The sequence below is a fragment of the Moschus berezovskii genome, chromosome 12 (assembly GCF_049115385.1).
Source record: "Moschus berezovskii isolate FMDL1 chromosome 12, NW_MosBer_1.0, whole genome shotgun sequence".
Lineage (NCBI taxonomy): Eukaryota > Metazoa > Chordata > Mammalia > Artiodactyla > Moschidae > Moschus > Moschus berezovskii.
The window spans coordinates 60,255,212-60,274,421 of record NC_142471.1 but is presented as its reverse complement, the minus strand read 5'-3'; the positions used below and the strand labels follow the sequence as shown (position 1 = coordinate 60,274,421).

At 48.2% G+C, this 19,210-nt stretch overlaps 1 protein-coding gene across 1 annotated transcript; it reads right to left on the bottom strand.

Moving 5' to 3' along the window:
- Positions 1-12,599: 12,599 nt before the first annotated feature.
- On the bottom strand, positions 12,600-16,029 carry CYP26A1 (cytochrome P450 family 26 subfamily A member 1). Its single transcript, XM_055425939.2, has 7 exons — positions 15,752-16,029; positions 15,351-15,575; positions 14,814-15,104; positions 14,567-14,725; positions 13,952-14,086; positions 13,193-13,345; positions 12,600-12,941 (listed from the first exon to the last, which is right to left on the bottom strand). Exons 1-7 carry the CDS (start codon positions 15,938-15,940, stop codon positions 12,600-12,602), a joined length of 1,494 nt encoding a protein of 497 aa, XP_055281914.2. The 5' UTR covers positions 15,941-16,029.
- Between the last annotated feature and the right edge of the window lie 3,181 nt (positions 16,030-19,210).

Here is a 19,210-nt window from a genome sequence, read left to right as displayed (position 1 = left end):
TGTACATCAAAATCCATGGATGCTCAAGTCCCTGATATCCACAAATTTCACATTCACAGTTAAATCTGCAGATGCAAAACCCATAGATAGGAAGGTCCTGACTGTACTGTACTCCTTCTGGATGGCACCCCAAAACAAAGGAACTCTATACTAACATTTTTAGCTCAATTTTTTGGTTAAAATGGAAAAAGGAAAACAAAATCCATGGGAATGCTAATTAAAATTTGCCTTCACCATACATTTTTAAAAATCACAAAATATGCCATTTCTATTCCAGCTAATATGAAAATGTATATTAAATTTATGATATCCCACTAAAGGAAAGATCCTACTCCTCAAGAGCGAGAAAGAGCGAGCGAGCTTGTATCCCTTCCTCTTCTCATAAGGATGCCAGTCCCATAGGGTTAAGGCCTCACCCCTAGTATCTCCTTTAACCTATCACCTCCTCACAGGCCTTATCTCCAAATACAGTCATTTTGGAGGTGTGACTCTCTCACAATGAGAAGGCAGCCACCTGCAAGTCAGGAAGAGAGCTCTTACAAGGAATTGAATCGGCTGGCACCTTGATCTTGGACTTCCCAACCTCCCAAACTGTGAGAAAATAAATTTCCTTTGTTTATGCCACGTAGTCTGTGGTATTTTGTTATGACAGTCTGGGCTGACTAAGAAGTCACCTCTTCTCAAAACTGGGCATAGGAGGCTCTCCTGTGGTGACAGTTGCCCAGCAGCACCGCCTGAAAGCCCTCTTGAATGCACACCGCCTGCTGCAGACAGCAGGCACCAGCTTCCCAAGAGGCATGAGTAGGAAGGTTCCTTGGCAAGCCCCCAAATCTGCCCTGGCCTTGGCCCCTGGCCACCCCACTACCAGGATCCAGGAGCAGACACAATTCTGCCAGCTCCCCTGGGTGTCCATCCTCTGGTCCATTCCAGCGGATTCCTCATGGGCAGAGGCAGCCCCACTGGGTAAATGAGCAGCCTTGAATACAGGAGGCACAGCCCAGGACTGGCTGGCCAAGGAGAGCTGGTCCCTCCTGACACGTTTCCCAGGCTTTCCTGCTGGGACAAGTGGAAAGTGTCAGACGGGCAGGGGCGGGGTTGAGGGGGGGCCATGGAGCACTGGGGACTGCATGGCCCTGAGCCCTTCCTGCAATGAGGCTGCAGTCACCCCAGATGTATAGAGAAGCTCCCCATCCCTCCCCTTCCATCATCTCAGTTGACCCAGGGTCTCCCCTAAAGTTCACAAAATGCCATTTTCATTCCACTGTGTTTTCACTCATGTACGAAGACCTTAACATTCATTAAGATGGAAGACAGGGAGGCTTCCCAGGTAGCTCTAGTGGTGGTCTCCGTCCGCCAATGCAGGAGACTCAAGAGACATGGGTTCGATCCTTGGATCAGGAAGATTCCCTGGAGTAGGAAAGGCAACCTGTTCCAGTATTCTTGTCTGGAAAATTCCATGGACAGAAAAGATCCAAAGATGGAAGAGAGGGATGACAAAGCAGATCTTTGTCCTATTTAATAGTGAAAGCTTGGCTCCTCAAAATTCAATTTTTATGTCTTTTTAAAAAATGTTTCATCCTCCCTTTACAGTTTTCTCTCTCTCTTAGGCTTACATCTTGCTCTGTGCCCTTTGCTATTACCTCCTGAAGAGACCTGAAAAAACAGAACCATAAAAGCCTCTCTCCGTCCTCCCTTGGCTTACCTCCCATCCCCCTTTCTACACACCATGCCTGCTGACGTCATTCTCTCCCTCCAAACCTGTGTCCACAAGCCAAGCTCTCCTGAGAAGCAGACCTGCTTGGGACACGTCCACCAGCGTTCTGTGGGTCTCCAGTCCACAGATTCACCGATCTCTTCCCAAACCAGCTTCTGCTCCTCTCAACCCTCTCAGGGTCTCCAACCCTCTCAGGGACCTCACCTGTGCCAAAGCACCTTGGCTCTCAAGCTTGGGCTCTCTGGCTCCTCATTCCCTGATCTAGAGCATCACAGGGCCCCCACTGCCTACTTGTCTCTGGCTTCTGTCTCCTCCTTAACACACCCAAATGTGCCCTTGCTTGCTCTCCTCTGAACTTCTCCGATAAACTCAAACTGATTACCAGCTGGGGAACTTGGGAAAAGCCAGTTTACTTCCCCGAGCTTCAGTTATCCTCTCTGCAAAATGGGTATAATGACCTCACTGCAAGGCTGTGGTGAGGATAACTCTGGTACCGTATGTAAACTTTGGTACCTAGCACCATGCTCAGTAAGTGCCAAACAAATGTTAATGTATCTCTCCTTCCCCCCACTTCTCTATGATGTGGTTTATCCTCTAGGGGCAAATACGATTTTGAGAGCCACAGTTTGCCAAAGACATCCTGCAATTTTCTGCTTCCAGTCACCAGCTGCAAGGGTATTGAGTGTCATTTCTTTCCCATCTTAAACCAAGTTAAAATTGTATAAAATAATCCGGTTATTTTGATTATTTACCTAAAATTTAAGATCAGCTATTTAAAAAAATACCTGAATTTTAAAAAATAATTATGATATTTTAAAGCTTGTCTCAGGAAGTTTTTATAAAACAAAGTAGAAAGAACTCATTCCCGTTAGGCACTATTCTTCCTTTCCACTCTGCTTTTGAAAGGATTTGCAATTCAAATTGAGGATAAACTATATTTTCACTTAGAAAAGCACATTCCCTCTAGCAATAAAAATCTCTTTTGAATAAATTCCCCACAAAAAGCCATATCTTTATATGTGTAACAATTTAACAAGAAAACGCTATTGATCTCTTTTCTCTTATTTTTTCCCATCATCTCTTTAATGATGAAATTTTAGAACTGTACAATCATACACATTCACACACACCTCCTTTGTCTTTTTATATTTCTCCCAACAAATCCTCACAAATGAAAGTGATCAGATTTACTTTAAATTATTTTCACTGACATCAGCTTAGGGTCAGATTCTCAGTATCAAAACGAAATGGAAAATTGAAATAAAATCCAAAGCTCCCATTGAATTATTCTGACAATTGCCCAAACTTCAATATCGCTCAAGAGAACTGCTTTCAGATCAACGGAGAAGAAAAGGTGGGTTGATGTATTGAGAAGTAAAGGACAGATGGCTCTGGAGGGTGCAGCTCTGCACTTGAGCTCTGGGGACAGACCCTCTGGGTTGGGCCCCTGACTGTGCCACTTAAAAGCTAAGGGGCCCCGTTTGAGCTGCTAACATCTCCGAGTTTCAGTTTTCTCATTTGGGTTGTTGTGAGGATTAAATTAATTCATGTATAACAGGACAGTGCCCAGCATACACTAAGCATTCAGTGACAATAGGAATTACTATTATTCCAACTGAAAATCAGTGCCCATTCCAACTATAAATGTATAATGTAACGATCAGAACCTTTTCCTCAGACAGCCTGGGTTCAAATCTTGTCTCTACTACTTACTAGCTGTGTGACTCCGGGCAAGTTACATAACCATTCTGTGCCTCAGCGGCTCCATTTGTAAAAGGGGTATTAAAAATTGCACCTGCATCACGGAAATGTTGTGAGAATGTGAGATAATGTGAAATACTTAACACATACAGCAAATGCTCAATGAAGCCTGTTATTTTTACTTGCACTCTCTGAAAATATGGTTAATTAACTCAAAACTGCTTCCCCAATCACAGCGAGATTTTCAAAAGGCTAATGCTCTAAGGCTTTCCACTTCAGTTTCTGCTTAGGAGTCAGGCTGTATCACTACACACCTCCTGTTTGCAGGTAACACCTAGATAGCTGGGCAGGGAAGATAGCTGGATCAGTTCAGTTCAGTCGCTCAGTCGCGTCCCACTCTTTGAGACCCTATGGACTGCAGCACGCCAGGCTGGATCAAACGAAGTCAAATAACCCCTTCCTCCACAATTAGCAGCTAGAGCGAAGGCACGTGACTTGGGCTCAGCCAATCAGATGCTCCCACCTGGGATGCAGTTTCTGAAAGCAAAGAGCTGGGGGAGGTTGGAAATGGGCAGGGGAGACTGAGGGCAGATCTGTAGAATATCTGTTCACTTCAACCACAGCACCTTCGCTTTTCCTCTCTCCTAAAATTCTTAATTACAAAGTCAACACATATTCTTTACAACCATAAGGAGCATCCATAAATGTACTCAGAAAGTGTAATTAATCCCTTTGTATAATATCCCCCTCAATTTTTCCTGCCAATTGCCTGAGTCCCTCTGCAACTTTTCCTCCCTATTTAACAGTACTTGGTAATTATCCCTCAAGGTCCGTGGACATCTATCATGTATGACCCTTATTATGGCTCTATAATTTTCCATGACATAAATGCACCACTATTTTTTCATCTTCTTTGGACACACACCTTTTTGTCTATTCATTATGATTTTAAAAGCATATTCTCATTCACCCAGCAGGACTTTTAGGACTCAATCCTATAGAAATAAAGCAACTGATTGTACATAAGCCCACACATACAAGGTTACTTATTGATTGCCAGTTGCTTGGAGTATCAGAAACTGGAAATAACCTAAATTCCCTGACATCTCCCCTAAATTATGTTTTAATGGCATTTTGTTTGGGGAGGGGAGAAAATTTCAAATGTGAAAAGTGATTCATGAAAATCACTACACAAACCCAGGTGAGAATTGGGAACTTTTAGTTCCTTCCAACAATGAAACTTTAGCTGCCTTTTATTTGGGGGAATCTGGGAGGCAGGAAGTAAAAGATGCTCATGTCAAGGTCAGATTACCGTAGCACAAGTAGGTCATTGTTAGATCTAGTTCACCCACATGGACTGCAAATCTGAATCCTCAGAGAGCCCAAACTAAGGTTTTGCTCCTATTCAGAAAGTCCTAGACCACCATGTGCATAAGAATCACCTGTGAAAATCACTCAGTCGTGTCCGACTCTGCGACCGCATGGACTATACAGTCCATGGAATTCTCCAGGCCAGAATACTGGAGTGGGTAGCCTTTCCTTTCTCCAAGGGATCTTCCCAACCCAGGGATCAAACCCAGATCTCCCACATTGTAGGCAGATTCTTTACCAGCTGAGCCATCAGGGAAGCCCAAGAATGCTAGAGTGGGTAGCCTAGCCCTTCTCCAGCAAATTTTCCTAACCCAGGAATCGAATTGGGGTCTCCTGCATTGCCGGCCGGAGAAGGCAATGGCAAGCCACTCCAGTACTCTTGCCTAGAAAATCCCATGGATGGAGCAGCCTGGTAGGCTGCAGTCCGTGAGGTCGCTAAGGGTCGGACACGACTGAGCAACTTCACTTTCACACATTGGAGAAGGAAATGGCAACCCAATCCAGTGTTCTTGCTTGGAGAATCCCAGGGACGGGGGAGCCTGGTGGGCTTCCATCTATGGGGTCACACAGAGTCGGACACGACTGAAGTGACTTAGCAGCTGAGCTACCAGGGAAGCCCCTAAGAATCACCTGGGACTCTTGTTAAACTTCAAATTGACTCAGCAGGTCTAGGGTGGGGTCTGAGATGTTGTATCTCTAACAATCAACAAAGTTATGCACATACTGCTGGTCCATGGACTATACTTTGAGTTGTAAGGATCTAATCAATTCATATCTGCTGTCTGAGCTGAATTTTGCTCATTTTGCAAATAATGTGGTTGATTAGGGTGATCGACCATCTGACTTTTCCCAGGGCTATTGAGTTTTTGCATGGAAAATCCCAAGATCAGGAAGCAGGACAGTTGGATTAGAGCAGAGTCAGAGGTCTGGAAAGTAATATAAGTGAATGCAGCAATATGGTTGGAGGCACTGGCAAACACAAGAGTCTACCACAACAGTCCACCAGTAGGCTCTACCCAAGAGTCTCCAGTTTGTAGCCTTGGCACATGTAACCCCTCAATCTCCATCCAGCTGAGAAATTCTGTAACAGAGCTTTTTTTCTGGTAGCAGTTTTAAGTTTCCATAGGTGATAAGTCACTACGAAATGTTAGAAATCGAGGACTGCCCAGAAAAAGAGATGAAAATGCTTCTAAAAGAGATCAGGAAAAGAGTCTACCCACTCACTCAAAAATCAAGTAGGGTAGCCAAGATGGCCCCCAATGGTCCTCACCTCCTTGTATTCACATCCTTATGTGGCTCTCTTCTACAATGGATAAGGTTAAACCCTGTCACCAATAAGATATTGTGGAAATGGAGTGTGACTGTCAAGGCCAGGTCATGAAAAAACAGAGGCTTCAGCATTGTCTCACTGCTTTTCTTGACCACTTGCTCTAAAGGAGGTCTGCTGCTTGGATACCCAAGCAGTCCTAAGAGAGAGACTCAATGCAAGATATGGAGACCTCCTGCCTTGTGAGGGAGCCATCTTGGAAGTGAATCTTCCCGCTTCAGCCAAGCCTTCAGGTGATGCAGCCACAGCCAACATCTTAACCACAACCTTATGAGAGACTGTGACAGAACCACACAGCTGAGCCATTCTCAAACAAGCATTCTGAAAACTTCAAGGATCAAAGACCCAAGATGAAAAAAAAAAAAAAAGACCTAAGATGTTGCAAACTGGCAGCCATCAGGGCCACAAATAGGCTTTATTTTGCCTGCACAATGTCTTAATGCTAATTAGTTGCCAACATCTAAACAGAGTGCATGTATGCGTGCTAAGTCACTTCAGTCGTTAGAGTATTCCCATGCAAATCTGGATTTCCATCACCTCCTGAAAAATTGGAAGAGTTTTCATTCTTACAGGTCAGCAGGCCAGACTGAGCAGCTCCTGCCACTTTAAAGGGGATTGGTATGTCTTGTATCAGCACACGCACCAACCTCAGCTGTTTGTCTCCCTCATTCATATCACTTGTTAAATTACCTCCTGGCCCTCCTGATTTTGTGGTCCTTGGCTTAGAGATCAGAAAACTTTTTGTCGGTTGTTCTCTAAGTGTGGTCCTGGGACCAGCAGTATGAGCATCACCTAGTAATGCAGATTCTTGCATCAGTCTAGAAACTCCAGAGTGAAGCCCAGTAATTTGTATTTCAACAAGTCCTCCAGGGGATTCCAAAGCACACTAACTTTGAGAACTAGTGTTTTTTCCAAATAAGAGACAGGTTTCTAGTCTTGACAAATAAGGTTTCTTGCCTTTGGAAACTGTGTTGGTTTCCCAGGGCTTCAGTTTTAAAAAGTACTACAACTTGGTGACTTAGAACAACAAAAATTGATTGTCTTGGGACTCCCCTGGTGGTCCAGTGGCTAAGACTCTGCTCTCCCAATGCAGGGGGCCTGGATTTGATCCCCTGGACAGAGAACTAGATTCCACGTGCCATAACTAAGAGTTTGCTGCCACAGCAAAGACTGAAGAGCCCGTGTGCTGCTACTAAGACCCAGCGCAGACAAATATTCTTTAAAAATTGAGGCACTTCTTGTCTAGAAGTCTGAAGTGGGCTGCCTCTGAAAGTTGCAGGTGAATCTTTCCTAGACTTTCCGTAGCTTCTGGAGGTTTGTCGGGAATCTTTGGCATTCCTTAGGTTGCAGATTCATCACTTCAGTCCTCCATCACTACACAGAGTTCTCCATGCATGTCTGCACCTCATCTTCCTTCTGTGTGCGTCTCCCTGTGTCCCAATTTCCCCTTCTTATAAAGACTCCAGTCAAATTGGATGAGGGCCACACCAAAGATCTCATTTGAACTTGATTACTTCTGTAAGGAACCTATTTCCAACTAAAGTCACATTCCTGTGTACTGAGGGTTAGACATGTAACTTTTTTTTTTCTTCCGGGAAGAGAGATGCAATTTAACCCAGAACAGAATCCGTTTTCAGCTGTTCAGAAGAAGGCACTTGAAATGCTGAGGGTCCAGTTCTAATAATATGCAGCGCCAGCCCTCAGCTCCACAAGAAATGCCAGCAGTCTGTACCCAGCATGATCTGAAAGTCATAGTAGAAGAAAGAACCTGTAAGCAATTTAGTCTCAAATAATGTGCTCACCTGCCCTTGATTCCTGACACCTGTGTGAGTGTGTGTGTGTGTGTGTGTGTGTGTGTGTGTGTGTGTGTATACACATATACACTTATATAAATACAATAGTTTTTTTCAATTGAGGACTATGCCTCAATGTACCAGACACCTGACAGACTAACAGACACTGAACAGCCAATCCTAATTCTCTTACATTTCTGTGAGCCTCAGATTTCTCAGCTGCAAACTGAGGGACCTGGATGATCTATCCATAATCTCCCTTCCAGCCCGAAAAACCTGTGACTAATTGACAAATGAACTTTCCATTTCAAAATACAAAATCCCCTACTCTATCATTGAATAAATCACTGTTATGTTGGACAGTATGACTGCACTTAGTGAATCAACATGGTTTTGTCAAATATCTGTTGTAAGCAAAGCACCTTGTCCTCTTTTCACAAAGCATTTGAGTTAAATGAGTCTGAGTTGCTCAGATAAAATTCTTGAAGCATCTATGGTCAGATATGAGTGAGTAGATTTCTATGGTTGGAAATAAGTGAGTAGATTTCTGACCCCTGGATAGTCTAGGGAGGGGTTTGGCAGTGGTTAAAAACTATAAGGTGTGGGTCAGCTTCTGTGCTGTGGTGCACGGTTATGAATATTGCAACATGATAACTCTCACCCAGAAAACCCACCACATAATCCAGGGCTAAATTTCCACCCTGTCCCAGGGTTCTAACTCAAGTTGACTTTACTTCAAAAGAAGGAAAGCTTGTTTGGCCAAAAACCCATGAAGCATCAGTTTCAGGAATGTGACATGCTGTTAAACCACAGCCATGTAAGCTTGTGGCTGCTGAGATTTTCCAAAGATGAAAGTTTCACTTTTCAAAGGAAAACATGGCACCGTGAAGCTGGAGACACATAAGGTGAATGGCGTCGATTGGCCCCAGGAAACGTTTTCTCCCAAAGAACACCTCTTATGCGTGAGTGTGTTCCAGAAGAGGGCAGGGAAATACACAAAAATGGGCTGAATAAAGATTCCAATGATGACACACAGTGCCTACTTGTGAGTAACTTTTCAGGAGATGGAGAGAGAGGACAGTTGGGCAGAGTCCAATGTCAGCGTGGAGCATCGTAGAGACCAGGGAGCACTGAGGAACATCTCAGAGCCTTTCCCCAGAAGCCAGGTCAAGTGTACGGTCAGCATGGCACAGCTGTGAGAGGTCTGGGGATGCGAGAGCAGACGCAGGGCTAGGGAACCACGAGCACCAGGTCACAGGGCAGGAGACAGGTCTTCCAGCATCAGCATAGGTTTTCAGTGTCTCTCTGAGGACATGTGTCAGACTCTCCAGGTCCCACCTCATTTGACTCAGAGCTTCGGCGGAATGATCACCAAGGACTGCTGAATGCCTCTGAAAGAAGCTGTCAGGATGTCTCATCTCCCTAGATTGGAGTTCATCTGCATTTCAAAGTAAAATAAGAATCTGAGCAAATTGAACTGATACGGAATCAAGTCTTGGGCTCTCATTGTCTCACGTTTTCCTTACGTGGTACTAACATTTCCTTTCTTCTCGCTTCCCCTCCTCTGTCCTTCAGAGCAGGTCTGAACCTGCATTTACTATAGCAGTCCTTTCACCATTGGAAGGAAGGTGGGGCCCCCACAACCTCTCTATAAACATTCCTGGTTCCTCACACAGTGCTTTTGTGGGGTGGCTTCTAGGCTTGGTGAGGGTCATCTGAACACTGACTAGTATGCCCACATATGTTGAAAAGCATAGGCCCCACTCCCAGAAAACTGAGAGCCATTTTTCAGGGATGGTGAAAGCAACATACGCAGTACATGCACAACGCTCAAAACCAGAGCCAGCTGACCTTAGATTCACAGCGGATGGTGGCTGCTTCTGAAACTAAAAGATGGTACAGATCAAAGATCAACCCAGCCAGGGGAACCCTCCCGGAGGGGCCTAACAGCTGTGACCAAGCCTGAGACTGAGGCTAAGCCACGGGTGATTGTGGCCTCTTGCTGTCTGGGGTAAAAGGAGGCCCTGGGCCAGAGTCTGTGGACACTGGATTTCATGGACACTGGTGGGGAAACCATTGGGTGCTGAGCTTGGCATAGCAGGGAGAAGCCCGCCCCCTTGTGGACCTCTGGGGGGTGGCAGGATGCAAAAGCACCCTGAAACCTCCAAGAAGATGTGGGTTCTGGGAGGAGCAGCCACTTCCTGTCTCTGCTCCCATTTCCCCAGTTGCCTGCAGTCTCCTGATCTGGACTGTCACAGGACAGAGAGTGGTGGTGGGGAACCCAAAGGGAAGTTAGGAGGTGGACACTCCTGGACCTAGCCATCTGTAAAAGAGAGAGAGAAATCAGGCAGGTGTTATTAGATGTTGGGAGAAAAAGAAAGAAGGAAAAGGCAGCAGGAGGTCCTTCCTTGCCACTTCCTGGGTGGCCCCGGGCAAGTTACAGTCCGTTTCTGGGCCTCCTAGGGCTACACTGGTGAAGGCTACAATCCTGATGCATGTCCTGCTTTATGGACTAAGCTGGAAGTCTTCACATGCCGGTCCTGACAGTAATCTGTCCTTGGTGGCACCATACCCCTGACTGAAGAGAGAATGGGAAGCTGCCAGGGCAGGAGGTTCGTGAGGAAGGGGAAACAGAGGGTCAGTTGGCAGGTTCACCGAAGGCCCAGGAGGGCACAGCACTGTGCCAGGCCCCTGGGGAGTCCTGAAGAGTCCTTTCTTACAGTGGTCTCCCTGCCTCCCCCAACACACTGACCTCCTCCTCCTGAAACGCTTCTCCACCGGGTGACACATGGATGCTGATCCATAGGAGCCTGGGCTGTAAAACACACTTGACCAGACCATGTGACCTGGGCCCATCTAAAGCCACATGGCAGCCCACAAACATCGATCCTGCCTCACACTCACACACATGGAAGCCGCCTTTACTCAGCACTAAGCGCATTATCAAAGATTGTGTTTTTAACATATTTTTGAGACAAATTTCTGTACTACTCTGTAATTGATGAGTATAATTAGGCTAATTGTTCTAGGAAATACAAGCCAGAAGCACTTTCCTCCAAGCTCTCAGGATAAAAAATAAAGGCAGATTTTAAAAATTAAATTATATGATAAAATGGCTCAAATTTCTTTCTGCACTATGCTCATAGAGACACACGGTCACGGAGTCACCTAAGGCGGTGTTTTGAAACACTGACTGTCCTCTGGCAAAAAGAGAAGTATTGAAACTCTTAAAAAATGACCTTGGATAAATTATCTGAAATAATGTCCTCAGGCTAGTGTGTTCCTAACTGGAATGATCCAGGGTGAATTTTATGGGGGGAAGGGTCAGCTTTGCACACCAAGGGACACTAAAGCTTTGACTGGGAAAAAAACAACAAAACTGTATTTTCTCATTTAAAAAAAGAAGGCATTATAAGGTCATTATAATGTATTATAAATTATTCTGTAAATACCTCTTAAAATATCAGAGGATCTCAACTGAAGTTACAATCCAAGTTTCACCTAAAAAACTAAAGTCAGGTAGAATATGTAACTCTCATTGTAGTCAGAATTCTTTTCAAACACCTATTTAGACCACCCAGTTTTTCTGCAGTGTTGCCAGATTCTAAAATTGTAATGAAAAATTTAAAGTCCAAAACCTACAAGCCATCAGAGGTTCAGTAAGCAGATTGTGCCATTTCAAAACTGAAAATGTGCTTGCATAAGCAAGTCACCAGGCTAACCTTTCTGGATTGAGAGTCTGGCCTTCAGTTCAGAACATGGCTATGCCAGGGTCAGAAATGTGACAAAATTGCGCTTTCGCGGAGGTTAGCCAAGGTTCACAGGGTCATGACTGGGCCATTTTATCAGTCATGTCAGGCTCACACCCTATTGCCTGGCATAGATAAAAACTTTATCTGTCAGTTTGCTAAATCTACTCTTCCTGCTTTATTTTCAATAAAGAAAACCTGGATTCGCTTATCAAAACCAAAGATTGGCCTTTTCCAATACTGTTTTCATATGCAACTTCAGAGTAAAGGAAACAGGCCAGTGATTTGGGGTCTTAGTCAATAACTTTCTCTTACCTGAAACTTTAATTTCAGAAAACAGTTCTAGCACTATGCAATACCATAGATTTATGTGTATTAAATGTACTAATTATGGTTGAAGGTGTTATATTAGAAGAGGATCAACGCAAAGTGTTCTCTTTTCAAATTCAACTTTCTCTAGAGTAAAGCAAACCCCTTCTCATTTTTTAAATTAACTTTGATAGCTTTTCCAATAGAGAATATAAACTGTCATGGAAAAATTTACTAAATTACCTTTGGACTAACTCACACACACATATATAATATATATTTTCTAATAACTATTAAGAGAAAAAAACAGGTAAGGTCTCTTCTTCCCAGAAAATAGATAGGCACAGATGACAAAGTCATGCCTGTGGACATTAGAAATCTAGTTAAATATATGAATATAAAACCAGTGAGTTTTTTCCCACAGGAATATTAAATACAAGACGAGCACCTTCAGATTTTATTTGGAAACTATCCAAATTCATTATTTTAATATTTAAAGACTGTGGTACTGTAGAAGAGACACATAAATATTATAATATACATTTAGAAATTAAATATAATCAAATCAACACGACAGTAGGTAAAAATGCTTATGTACACTTCAAATAAGTCTGAGGTCTGGGCTTTCCGGCCCATCAGATTTCCCCCTGGAAATGGGTGAACCTGGCCGGGAGATCGTCCACAGGATACACAGTGGGACTCGTTTTCATTGTAGGAGGTCCATTTAGAAGCTGCCAGTCACAATGCCTGGCCAGCTCCACTGTAAATATTTTGAGAAGAATTTTTGCAAACTCTTTCCCTACACAGCTCCTAAGGCCTCCTCCAAATGGAATGAAGCTGAACCTGGATGCATCCTCTGGGTGAGGCAGCAGAAAGCGGTCAGGATTAAACTCCTCCTTGTTGGTGAAGATATCGGCAACATCATGAGTATCGCAGATACTATAGATTACATTCCAGCCTTTGGGAATCTGGTATCCCTGCAAAAGATTATGATGTCCAAAGGGCTGACAAACTGAAATTCGACTGTCAACAGGAAAAAAAACTCTAACACTTATATCCTTGGCGGAATTATGAGTTGAAAGAAAAGGAGGAAAGAGAGAAAAAAACAGACATTCAGGGGCAGGGCAATGTTATCAAAAGAAATGTAAGTCAAAGCACAGGAAACAAACAGAGATTTAAAACTACTACACAAAAGGTAGGGGCGGATGAGAGAGAACTTTTAACTTACATTTAATTCAAAAGTCTTAAGGGCAACCCGAAACCCTCCTGGAACTGGGGGGTTCAGTCGAAGGGTCTCTTTAATAACACACCCAATGTACTTAAGCTGTTCCAAAATTTCCACGTCCAACTTGTTGTCTTGATTGCCTTTGCAAAGTAAACCCTATCAAAACAGTCACACAGAGTGAACGGTTATTCTGCGCTCCAATAAAATCAGCCCAGCAGACGTAAACAGGGCTTAAGTGGCAGCTGGACCCAAAGAGCCTCATGATCCCAGAGTGTGGGGGGAAACAAGGAGCAGCTAGTGACCATTTGCCTCCACCCCTGGGCCCAAACCATTATTTACAATTCCAAGATAATGCAGCTCACCAGTTAGAACCACCAAGTTTCTCCCCCTCCCCCAGTCCCCACCAAGGCTGCTGGCTGCCACCGCAACCCCCCAGGGGTTCCCCATTCATGCCCTTGAACACACAGACCCAAGAAAGTCTGAAAATCTCCAAGGATCCACCAAAAGTGGAGAAGAAACACAAGATTGAACCCCGCCAGAGTGGGATCACAGCTCAAGATTCCTTCCTTCTTATTCACACAGTTAATTCTCTTTCCCACCATCCAACCCACCCACCCTTGGCCCTGTACTTTCCAGATACTCAAGAAAGGCAGCACATAACTATTGGGAACTTGGCTAGAGAGCTGCTGAGGTTTTTAAGCTAATAGACACCCCCCACCCCAACTCATGCCAATACCCCACCCCCACTGCCAGTTCCCCTACCTTATTCTTCAGCTCCTCTCGAACTTTCTGGAGAACATGTGGGTAGAGCCCCAAGTAAGTGATCAGAGATGTAGCTGCACTAGCAGTGGTTTCATGCCCTCCAAAGAGGAGCTCTGTTGAAGATTGCTTTAATGCCTATAAGTGGATTAAGACCAACGTTTTGACAAGTCTGCATGCAATTTTACAGAGCAACTACTCAGAACAGAACTGAGGATTCAGGAGGGAAGATGAGAAGGGCTGAAATTCGACTGACAGAAAATCCATTTAAACAAAATGCTAAGACCCTTTAGTTCAGCTAGAGCCGGGAAGGCCAGTTAAGTTCCCACTCTCTTTGGAACTCTTAAAGCGTTAGTTGTATTAAAGTCACCCAACATTACTCACATCTTGCAAATTCCAACTTTTCCTTTAAAACCTGAAAGGGATGGGCGACGAGGCCTCTCCCCAGAGCTCTGTAGACCCGGTATCTCAACCTCTGGGTCCAGTCCCTGGGGTCTGGGAGGGCTTCTCACTCTGGGAACCTGGGCCCCTCTGCGTGCACTTTGGAGACCCTAAGACCTGCTTTTGGGAAGCCAGGGAATCAAACTCCGCCGTGCCGCTCCTGAAGCTGCGGCTCACCTGCATGTCCAGCCTCTCTCCTCTTTCCCACGAGTGCTCGATCAACAACTGCAAGGCATCTTTGCAGCCCCCGCCCGCCTCCGCCGCCCTCAGCCTGCGGATCTTGGCGCGAATGTTCTCCTCGATGCGCGCGTGGATGAGGTCGCGCGCCTTCAGGCCCTGAGCGCAGAGAGCGCACAGCGGTGAGCAGAAGTCCGGATCCCGCGCCCCCGGAGCCCTAGCTGCGAACCCTACAAGGCGCCCTTACCCGGTACAGTCCGCTGAAGGGCACGTCTATGGGCAACGAGAAGAGATTGCGGGTCATTTCCTCGAAGGCCTCTACCAGCTGCTGCTCGTCTTCCCCGCCGCTCGCCACCCGGGACTCGCAGCCCAGCAGGATGCGCATGGCGATGCGGAACATAAGGCGTTTCACCTGGGGGTAGACCAGGAGGCCGCGCTCGCCGCAGCTCAACCACTGCTCCAAGTAGTTGCCCACTTCTTCGGTGATCACTGGCACGTAGCACTGAAGCGCCTCGCGGCTGAAGGCCTGCATAATCACCTGAACTCCGAGGAGGGAAGAGTGTTAAAGCCGGGCCCCACCCGCCCCTCTTGCCTTCCAGGGTCTCCTTCCAGACATCAACCCCACCAGACCCAAGGCACTTCCGGGCTGGGAAAGCTACACTGGGTTTGAGAGGGTCCCAGCCGATGCCTTATGCAGCTGGCGCTCGCCCAGCACCTATCTGCCCGAATCCCTAACTCGAATCGGGTCCCACTTCCTGTCCAGGCGCCGCCACCCCTCCCTCACCTTCTTGCGCTGCTTGTGCGAGGAATCGTGCAGGTTAGAGAGGCACCCAGAACCCAGGATGGTGCGCACTGACGCGGGCCAGTGGACCGACACCAGCCGGTGCTCTCCAAGCAAAATGCGCCGCACATTGTCTGCTCCCATCACCCGCACCGTGGGCCGCCCGAACAGATGCGTTTTGTAGATGAAGCCGTATTTCCTGCGCTTCATCTGCAGGAACTTCCTTCGCTGCGAGAGGAAAGCGGAGGAGAGAGGCGGGCGTGAGGGGGCGCCGGGGAGCGCCGAGCCTCCCGCCAGTCCTGATCCTAGCCCCAGTCACCTCCCTCCCGGGGGGCGCTTCAGTGGAAGTCTGGAGCCGAGTCGGGCTCGGGAGAATCGTCCAATCCCACCCCAAGCTCCCTTACCTGTAGCACCATCTGCAGAGTTTCCCCAAAGAAGGGGAAGCCCATCGTTCCGGGAGGCAAAGGGAGGACACAGCTGCGGTCCCGGCTGCTCACGCAGTACAAGTCCCAGAGCTTGATCGCAGCCAGGAAGAGCAGCAGCGGTAGCACGAAGGTGCAGAGCGCACTGGCCAGCAGTGCCGGGAGCCCCATGGCGCGCCGCGACCTCCCGCGCCACCTGCCGCCACCCTCAGCGCTCTGAATCCCGCCGCGCGCCCGCTTTATAGGCGGCCCAGGTTGCTGCCCACGTTACCTTAGACAAATTAGTTCACCCAAAGTTCATCTTTAATTGCGGATTGGGCCCCTGGCTCCTCCCCCCGCGAGGCGCTGCCCAAATCTTTAACCGTTTGTTCCGCGCCGAGGCAGAGGCGGCGCCGTGGCGGCTTCTCTCGGAGCGCGCCTCCTGGGGCGCGGGGCTAGAAGCAGCCTGCTGCCCCCATACAAAGTGTGCGAGGCTCCCGGACGGGGGCAGGGGCTCCGGCGAGCGGAAACTCCACGCCCCGGGCTCCCTGGCGGTCTCTTCGGAATCCCTCTCGCCGGGTCCGACGGGCGGTCCCAGCCCAGAACTGCCTGCACCCGCTTTCTGTTTTACAGGGCCCCCTTCCACCTGCAGAGGAAGTAAAGGGGAGTGCGTTCAGGGATCTTCAGCTGCCTTGTCCCGCAGGTGGGGAAATTGAGGTCCAGAACGTAGAGCAAAACGCAGGCCTCCTGACTCTTCCAGAGACCCCACAGAAGAGCCCAGAGCCAGGACCCAAGTGAGAGTTGCGGGGAGTCACGACCGGCTGACCACTAATTCCCAGCTCCCGAAACCCCTCTAGGCTCACATCATGAAGTCTTGGAAGGTCCTACTTAAAGGTACAAGAGGGCCTCCAGATCCTCAGGACTCCAGGTGCAACCCTGCTCAAGTCTGAGCCCTGACTCTGACTCCCTAGCCCGGGACCGCAGGGGCAATTCATCTGCGGCTCGGCGGCAAACAGCGCTCTGCAATCCGGCCAAAGCCGGATTCCGAGGGCCCTGGGGTTAGCAGCTTCAGCTAGGCAGAAGGGAAGAGGGTCCTTAATCCCGGCAGGATAAAGACACTGAGATGCAGGAAGATGGATGGAAAGCCCAGAGTTTGGGCTCTGAGTCCCGGATCCATCTCTACTTGAATGATCTTGGGCAAGTCATCACACATCCTTGGGCCCGTTTCCTCCTCCTTGATGTGGGGGTGATCTTTCCTCACCAGTCGACATCTCCGGGTAGTTGTGAGTTTCCAAAAGGGGCTTAGGTTGCACATACTCTTCCCAGTCCCAGGCACGCTAGGCTACCTTACCAGGGTGACCTGGGCTCTCCAGCTCCCACCCGGCAGAAATCCACCCAGAGGAGAGGGGGTGCTGGGTCCTAAACCCAGGCCTCTGCCGGCCGCTGATTAAGAGTGTTGAGAGAATCCTCCCTGGGAAGTTGGTCTTCTGGCCATTGCCTACCTATACGATTGGCCGCTCCTGCAGCCACAGCCTGGAGCTCGGACACCGCGGGAAGCGCACGTGCGCTCCCCGTTTCCAACCCTGTCGAGCCAGTGGGACAGGGTCCAAACTGCCTCGGACCAGTCAGGGCCACTCGCTCCCTCGGTTTCAACGTTGAACCCACCAGCCGCGCCGAAAACGAAACAATAAAGTGTAAGTTTGTTTAAAACCGCAAGACTGACTCTCACAGGAGCGAGCCTCACGCCTTGGAAAGCGTCCCTTGGAGATGGAAAACACTTTGATCCTGAGAGCTGTTAAGTTAAATACGCGACCTTCCCGCCGTGGCCCCCCAACCCGGCGGGTCCGGCAATGTCTGCGGAGTCGCCGGGACCTCAAGCTCGCAGAAACGTTCCACGCCTGGCTAGCCCCAGGATGTCTTTCGGAGAATCGGCGGTTCACCATAACCCTACACTGGTGTTTCAGAGGCTCCAGGGAAGGGTGGCTCCCACAATCGTTTCTTCAAGTGAACTGACAACTGTAAACAGTGACAGACCACTTGGGGGCACCGGCTGGAACCGGGGAGAGACGCGCTGGAGGTAACTCTCAGAAACCCCAGGCCCGCCCCTTTCTGGACGGTGCCTCCGGCCGGTGAGCAAAGCAGGCCAGCGGGGGCGTGACCTGGGGCCCAGTCCCAGCCCTCCGGCCTGACCCGCCTGTGACCCCTGCGGGCCGGACCGTGACATCTGAGTGAACTCTGCAGGGCCATCTCGCCAAGTTCAGCGCGCGCCGGGTCACAAGATGAGCAGGGCCTGCCGGCTGGAAATCGCCACAAAGGGGAAAAATGTTTTTACCCTATCTGCCATCGAGACTCGCGCGGGCGACCGGGGGAAAGGATTAAATGGGATAGTGAAGAGCACTAAAGAGCATCTTGAAGAGGGGAAGGGTCAGTAAATGCCCAGCCCAAGAAGAACTTTGAGCTAGAAACCTTGCCAGGCTTTCTTGGGTACTGGTGGGTGGGGAGAGGGCTTCGTTCGCTGGAAAACAAAATAATGTTTCTAAGATGTTTACAAAACAGACTGGTGCTAAGGCTTGGCAGGGGTGGGGAGTAGTTTTTTGCTGGTCGGGGAGGTGAGCTCCCGACTGGGGTCATCTGAAGCACCCCTCCCCCACTTTTCTCCCTTCAACACTTTCTTCCCTTGTCTTGAGCACTGATTCCCACCCCTTCGGTTCTAAACCTGCTGTACTCTCCGCTTGGGGCCCTTCTATCCCCGGACACCCCTGGCTGGTTCCTTCCAAAGTCGAATGCTACTCATTCCAGGCCCCAGCTGGCCCAGCAGAGCCGCCAGGCACTCTGGATGACACGCCTGTTTTATTCTTTCGAAACAGCTCTACCATCATCAGAATTATTCTTGCTCGTTTGTTAGTTTATTTACTCTCTTTCCTTTGAGAGCATACCAAGTCCAAGAGATTAAGAATCACATCTGCCCCTTCCTCAGAGAATCAGGAGAAGCAAGAGCTCTGATTTTCCTTGAAATGATGGGTTGATGTATCACTGGGAAGTCACAGTAAAACTGAAGCTGCCCTTTCAGAGGCTTATAGTTTACAGCAGATAAATCAGGTCTCTTGGAACCTGGGAAGTCCAGGCTTCTAAGAGCCCCGCCCCATCTATCTCTCCTCAAATCAGAATCAACCCCAAGCCCTGGTCTTCCCACCACCTCACCCTAGTGGAGCTTCTGGGCTAAGATGTTGTCTCTGCAGTGTCAGGAGCGCCCTGCGGGCAGGCCTCAGATCTACTTTCACCGGCTCTGTGGCCCTGGCGCCTGCCTGCAGATCCCATGGCGCCAGGGCCTGTGGTCAGCGGTGGGTGATGAATTGTTGCAGATGGGGGTAATGACTGTGTCAGTTGAGCTCAGAAGGGCCTGCTGCGTTCCTGAGCTAGGGCCCTGCCTAAGCCTGCTGCTTCCCCTTCCCTTCTGGCTCC

What these genes read in the sequence shown, in the direction of transcription:
- CYP26A1 (XM_055425939.2), bottom strand. Translation starts at nt 15,940, where the DNA reads ATGGGGCTCCCGGCACTGCTGGCCAGTGCGCTCTGCACCTTCGTGCTA. An exon ending in CTCTGCAGATGGTGCTACAG is followed by an intron (nt 15,576 to 15,751) that starts GTAAGGGAGCTT and finishes TTCCTCTCGCAG; the next exon opens with CGAAGGAAGTTCCTGCAGAT. An exon ending in GAGAGGAGCTGAAGAATAAG is followed by an intron (nt 13,346 to 13,951) that starts GTAGGGGAACTG and finishes CTGTTTTGATAG; the next exon opens with GGTTTACTTTGCAAAGGCAA.